This window comes from Drosophila montana, unplaced genomic scaffold (assembly GCF_035044405.1).
Source record: "Drosophila montana isolate Dmon_TW-CO22-7 unplaced genomic scaffold, ASM3504440v1 contig_3283_1, whole genome shotgun sequence".
In the NCBI taxonomy this organism is placed as follows: Eukaryota; Metazoa; Arthropoda; class Insecta; order Diptera; family Drosophilidae; genus Drosophila; species Drosophila montana.
This window is the reverse complement of record NW_026998167.1, coordinates 327-7,310: the sequence shown is the minus strand read 5'-3', so window position 1 is coordinate 7,310 and position 6,984 is coordinate 327. Positions and strand designations below refer to the sequence as shown.

Sequence of the window (6,984 nt, the reverse complement as noted above, 5' to 3'; positions counted from 1 at the left end):
ATTTTCATTTTAAATTCAAACATATCAAATTGCACGCAATTTTGCACGGCTCTTTTAATAATATTAAATTAATTGTTTTATTTGGTCAAAAACTAAAAAAAAAGATAAACAGTTTAATTGAAATGTCAAAGGAAATATATTGTGATTGTAACTCGAGAGACTTGTGGTATTATTATTTTTACAAACAATGTAGTTTGTCTTTCATTTACGCAAGAGCCACGCAAAGTCGGTTAATTAATTCATGCAATTTTACTCCTCAAAGGAGTGAGAGAGAGACAATTTATTATATATATTAATGTCTTTATTTTTCTGCGCAATTAATTATTTTATTAAAATATTTATGAATAGAATTATTTAAAAATATTTTAGGTTAAAGTTTTAAATTATAAATCTGGTGGAAAATGTAAGATATTCTAACTATGCGATTTCCTTTTGTTAATTGCAGGAAGCGTCGTTTTCCCAAATTTAACTATGAGCACAGCAAATTTCAAGGATGCTGCGGCTAAAATTCTTTAATTTTCTCATATCATACGCCGCGCTTCTATTGCTGCCCAGCCATGCGGCTGAAATGGTGGCGAGCAGGAATGAAAGCGCCGCCTTATCAATGCCTGCAATGCCAACCCCATTGACTACCATCGCAGATCAGGCAATGCCTGGGGCTCAACTTAAAGGCCCAACTATGCAAACAAATTTAGTCAGCAGCAGCAACAACAACAACAACAACAACTACAACAACTTTGACAACAACAGTAAAACAAGTAACAATAAAACAGAGTTAGGCTCCGCAGAGGAATTGAACAGGAACAAATTATATGTAAGTACTTCTCAGATATTTCAGAGGAAATATCAATTTTCCTTCCTTGGTCGCCTTAAAGCCGATTACCTACGTACTGAAAATCTCTTTATTGACCAACAGCAGGGCATTCCCAATTGGTAGAGTCTTAGTGACGAATTAAGGGGGGGGGTATGTTTAATACATATAAAGTACAAAGACTGAGAGTACTGGGAGAAATACGAGGAAAACATTGATTAACATTTTTTTTTTTTTTATTCATTTTGCTAGATAGAGGGGCACGCCGAAGACCAAATTCTCTTGTGAACATATCGTTTAGAAATTCGATTATACGAAAGCTTTCTTTCTCTTCGATAGTTCTTATAAAATCCAGATAATATGATAATAGTAGTTAGATTTGATACGGTCTGCAGCTATGTTAGAAGAAACTTGAAATTAAGAAAGGGGGAGTTACTCTCATCTCTGAGATCACAGAGAGGTATATAATGTGGACATGGCCTGATCGTATTAACTCATCTTCGTGATCAAGAATATAAATCTGTTACATAAATTTCAAAAAGCTCATTGTACCCTCTTTTAAGCATTTTTAATGGGTATTGTTAAAAAAATTATAAAATATTCGACTGACAAATGTAGATTTCATCTGATGGGCTTTACAATTCTTGTAGAGTTTATTATTCTTTTGTCATGAAAACGCACAGAAGGACACGTGTGTGAGCTTATAAAGATATATATATATATATATGTATATATATATATAGAATTATTCTTGATGGGTATCAACAACCGATTAAATCAAATCCATTAAATCCATGTAAGCTAGTCTCACAGTCTTAAAGCTATCGACTCGATCCTTTGCACAGGTCCGTTTGTCTGTTGCAGAATCGGAGGACTATATTACAAAGCTGCTATAGGAACGATTGGTCTTAAATTTAGCTATATAAGAAACAAATTTGTTTTTACAAGCCATCCCTTCGAAACCTGGCAATTAAGAGCTTCATTATGCTCAATTCATATGAGAAACATCTCGAAATAGTTCTAAATGAAGAATCGGTCGAAAAGTGAGTTTTTTGTAATGAAAGCTTTTCTGGTTTTCAAAATATCTTAATCAAAGTCAGGAATTGCAAGCTTGTCGCCTAGCATATCTGCAGAAACCATATCAAGTCGGTGTACCATATCAAAGGACTTTCAATAATAAGAAATAATTCGTCGGAAAGAAAGCTTTCATATAAAATCATTTTAAACCAAATGTCTACAAGGAAATTTAATTTTCGACGTGCCGAAGATGGACTTTTTCACCCTGAATGTGGTGCAAAAGAGCTGCAAATAAGCTTCTAGGAAAACATTCCAATTAAAACCACAATGTTGGGGATGCAAGAGTGAAAGTTATCCTGCAGCAATCGTTTTAAGCTCTGTAAACAAATACATACATATTATATATAGTTTTTTACTAATCATTTGCGAAATTCAGCTAAGTCCATCTAAAGGCGAGATCACGGAGCTGACGGCAAATGTTACGTTGTTCATGCAGAAAATACCTCGCCTGCAGGTGCACTGGGAGGACAACCTGCCCAACGGTGAGTAGCAGTGTTTATAGCCAAGAAAACGGATAATAAGAGCTTTGGCATCCCAACAGGCACCACATACAATGTGCTGGTGAGCGCTGTGAATAGCACTCGCTGCCCGGACGCGCCCTGCAGCGAGTACACCATCAAACAGAAGCCCAGCAAGCACATCTATCTGCCGCAGAGTCCCAATCCGAATGTCGAGTCTGTCGACTGCAACTACATGTTTGGCTGTCAATACAATGTTACCGTGGAAACGTCAAATCTCCTCGTCCGTCGCTCTATGCGCGTTTTCATACCACGTAGGTGGCGGTGGCCTTGGCTCATCTCTGTTGAAATTTGCCGTTTTATACTCTTCGTTTCGCTTGCAGATTGTGTTGCCGGCAAGTGCTCCTGTCAGCTATCACCGACACCGCCCAAAGTGCTGGCCGTGGCCAAGATGCAGGCGAACGATACCATTGGCATCAGCTTCACCATACTGGCCAGCGAGCAGCTGCGCAAGGAGCAGGAGCATCATCTGCATGAGGCCCTCCAGGCATACAGGATGCAATTAAAGTGAGTTTCCTTTGAATACCCTATTGCCTATTGTCGCATGTATCGAATGTCAAGAAAGCCTGCAAGCAAGTAAAGCTATTTGCCGGATTCTTAATAAAAAAAAACCGCATTGCAGACATACAACCTACATATGACATATTTAGCTGGGCTGTAAGCCCGAAAATTTGCGGCGGTTCGCTTCACCTGCCTTTAGGTTCGTTTCGGTTCTTGAACTTGTTTTTATCCCACAAAAATTTGTAACCATTTTCAAAGAAAAATATGTTTCTGCTCAGGATTTCAGTTACTCTGATTTTTGAGCAAAAAAAATGAAGAAATTTTCATAAGTTCAATTCACAGTTCCTGCCTTTGGGTTGGAATCATCAACTTTTTTTGTTGCTCAAAAAAATTGTATTTCACGCAAACCATTTTTGAAGAAAAAAGTGGTTTGCTTCAGAATTTGGTTTACCTTTCTTTAGGACAAAGTTCGGCTCAAGGCAAAAAAAAAAGGAAAATTCGCGTACAAGCCGGTTCTTTTGACTTCGGACTTAAAAAATTATCGAATCTTTGAAATATCGATATCAATACTCTGATTTTTTTATGACAATATTATAATACCCCCTTCAAGGGAATAAGAAGTCTAGAAGGAAAATCAATAGCCTGAAAGTTGTTGCGATATGAAAAATAATTCTACTTTGATGGATAAAAGTACAAAAAATTATTTGGACTTGAAAATTGACTGACAAATGGTAAAACAAATTTTAAGTTAAGAAATCGATTAAAATATTTATCGGAAATTGCTTCATGCCAGAATATCTAAATGGGGAATAGGTGATATATACGAAAGTTAGGTATTACCAAATATGTATCAACATTTAGGTGCTGAGAAAATCATGACTAAATTTTATAAAGTTAGCCAGGTTACGTGGGTTTTTCACAGTTACGAAATTTCGCTGCAGCGTTGCTTAATGAAGCGCATTGTACAACTATCTAATTGCTTCTCGCTTCGTTAGTTGCGGCCAATTCTAAGAAACTTTACACATTCGCTGCAGAATCAACGAGGAGAGCAATCCCTCGCTGCCTTGGGGCGGTGTTCTGAAGAATCTATTCAGTCGGATTTATAATCTCAGCGAATTGCACTTTCGGCCCACAGCCAAGGGCTTTGATGGCAACATGAAGCTCAACTTGGGCACACAACTGAAGGAGAAGTCCTCCCTCAATCTGCAGGCGATGATAATTGACCCCACCGGCTGTGAGGGGCCGCGCAGCGTTACCAAAGTGCCAGGTAAGCCAAAGAGCTGAGTGAATGTTTGCAAAATACTCGGGAATGTCAAGTCTCATTAATTGTTTTACCCAGTTCCCGCCAGTCCCCTGTTGCTGAACAACAATGTCAATTTGGTGGGTATACGAATATTTCTTTAGCTCCTCTAATATGGCTATATTAATATAATAAATTCAACTGCAGAATAATTCGCTCATTGTCATGACCACATTACTCATAGCCGTCATATTAGCTGGCTTATTGACAATCCTGTTGCGTCGTCGTCGCCGGGCCCGGGCCAAGGAGCAACAGCAGAAGAATCAAATTTACATGCAATCCTTTGCGGCAGCACCCGTCGCGTGAGTTAAAATCCAATTATTTGGCTGCAGTAGTAGTTGCAGCTATTGTTTGCCGCATTGAACATCTGATTTTCATTTTACCAGAATGGAGGACAACATCAACTACGTGGACAAATATGTCGAGGTAAATAAAATTTTATCTTCTCGCACAAAAATACTTCTCATTTAATATGGACAAATGAAAGGCTTAACTCAACTTCCAGTCATAAATTTGTTGACAGTATAAAAACAGTTGCAAATAAGTATTAATAAGGCAGAATAAATTACTGCAAATATTTGTATATTAATTCTCATGAATATAATTGGCCTAATTAATTTAATGTGGTAAATTATACCACTTAAGCCGAACAATTCTAAGAGATTTGGCCGCTTAAAAGCCATGAGTGGGGTATTAAAATATCATAACTTCTTACCTGCTGCGGGTAGTTACGTACCCGTTCTCCAACTTGAAGTTCGTTATTATTTTAAATTGGACCGAAAAAATGCCATCAAATGCAACACAATAGTCCGAAAATTAATTTCTGTAAATAAAAATAAAGATATAAGAAAATGTTGAAAATATTATGTTTTAAATATGTTGATTTAAATAGAGCAAAAGTTTTCTACAAATTCCAGATTTAAAAGCACACAAAACTTATAAAAAAATCCTTTTGGTTCTAATTTCATCTCTCATTTCTAAACATTCCAATAACCATATTAACTGTGATATGTTTTATGTTATTTAAAAGTAGACATTCAAATATAAATATGTAACCAATTAGGAATCTTAAATTTAAACAACTGTCCGATAGTTTATAAATATTTAGGAATAAAAAAAAAGCTCATATAGAGAATACAAATGGCAAGTCGCTCAAGAGTTGAATTGCGCTTTTGATAGATAAATTGAACTCTAATTATAATTAATTATTTCCCCTCTTAAAAACCCCCCAAAAATTTCCGCACTTCCACAGCAGTCGCAAGCTCTGGGCCTGGCGGACATATTTGAGGTGCCGCATTCGGCGATTCACATTGGACGAATGCTGGGCGAAGGGGCATTTGGCCGGGTGCACGAGGCAACTGCCATCAATATGCGGCGCATGCGGGGCACAACGATTGTCGCCGTGAAACAGCTGAAGGGTATGCCAATTAATTAAATGTAATTAATGCATAATTGTAATGTTGCATGGAATTTAGCCAATCCGTCGGCGGATGAGGTAGCCGAGTTTCTCTCGGAAATTGAAATGCTGAAGGGCGTCGGCACGCACCACAATGTGGTCTGCTTTCTGGGCTGTTGCACTATTCGAGCACCCTATCTGATGATCATGGAGTATGTGGGACGGGGCAATCTGGTATGTATTGCGCCTCAGTGCGGTTGGCCAGGCAAACGAAACTATTTTTCGTCTCTGTTCAGCTGAGTTACTTGCGTATGGTGCGTCAGGAATTGGGAGAGCCAAAGGCACGGAATGCCAACCACCCGACTGGCAGACTGCTGACGGCCAACTCCAGAAGTGCATCTTTACCACGACCGCAGAGTGTTAATTACATTGAATTGAAGGCCTCCAATCAGAGCAATGAATTGGAGTCGTCCGCCTCCACGAACAACTCAAGCTCGCAGCATGCCACATCGAATGGTGTCGGCGCCAGATTGCAGAAGCCCTCGTTTGCTGAAAGTAAGTTGACACATGAAACACGCCAGCTTATAACGATTTAATTTTTCCTTTTCCCGTGCTATGTTCCTTTTCGTTAAAGCTACTTATACCATTGTGGACGATGAGGAATCATTTGAGTACATACTTGACAACAAGGAGCTGCACAATTTCGCGCTGCAGATTGCAAATGGCATGCGCTTTCTAGAGGAGCAAGAGATTACACATCGGTAAGTATTATTATTACCAAACCAAAATGAAAATAAATCAGACAACTAAAAGTGCTCTAGTCGGGCGAGCTCGACTAAGGGATACTCTGAGCCAATATATGTACATACATATATACTGAGAAATAGGATATATGGGATTATATATGTATATCAAGTCTCCAGCTTTGTTCTTCCCATCAACGTACTCACATAATCAGCTTAGCTCGAGTTGACTTAGCTCGACATCCTCACCTATCACATACATATATACTTAATGGGCTCTTAACCTCTTTTACCCATACGTGGGTTCATGGTACAAAAAACCAAATGCCAAGCTAGCTCAGCACGTATTTTTAGTTTTTCAGGCATATGTGTGTACGAGACATTATTTTCGTACAAAAATATCATCAAAACCCAAAACTTAATTTACGAAAATTGCAAAATGAAATTAGTTTGTGTATTTTGCAATATTATTTTACAAGTTAAGATATTAAAGTGTGCGCCCAAGCTGGAGTTTTTTTTTTTTTTTTTCTGCAAACAGTTATTAAGTGAAAAAGTAATTCCTAAACGAAAACAAAATAGTTTTGTCTGTCAGAAATAAAAGATGCATTGCTGAAAACAATTTCCGTTTTAATGGCAGG

At 37.9% G+C, this 6,984-nt stretch overlaps 1 protein-coding gene across 1 annotated transcript; it reads left to right on the top strand.

Annotated features, from left to right (window-relative positions):
* Positions 1-450: 450 nt before the first annotated feature.
* On the top strand, positions 451-6,401 carry LOC135434248 (uncharacterized). Its single transcript, XM_064690751.1, has 12 exons — positions 451-814; positions 2,265-2,370; positions 2,430-2,660; positions 2,730-2,913; positions 3,942-4,174; positions 4,247-4,287; positions 4,355-4,509; positions 4,594-4,633; positions 5,460-5,625; positions 5,683-5,837; positions 5,900-6,158; positions 6,238-6,401. Exons 1-12 carry the CDS (start codon positions 494-496, stop codon positions 6,366-6,368), a joined length of 2,022 nt encoding a protein of 673 aa, XP_064546821.1. The 5' UTR covers positions 451-493; the 3' UTR covers positions 6,369-6,401.
* Positions 6,402-6,984: the final 583 nt, after the last annotated feature.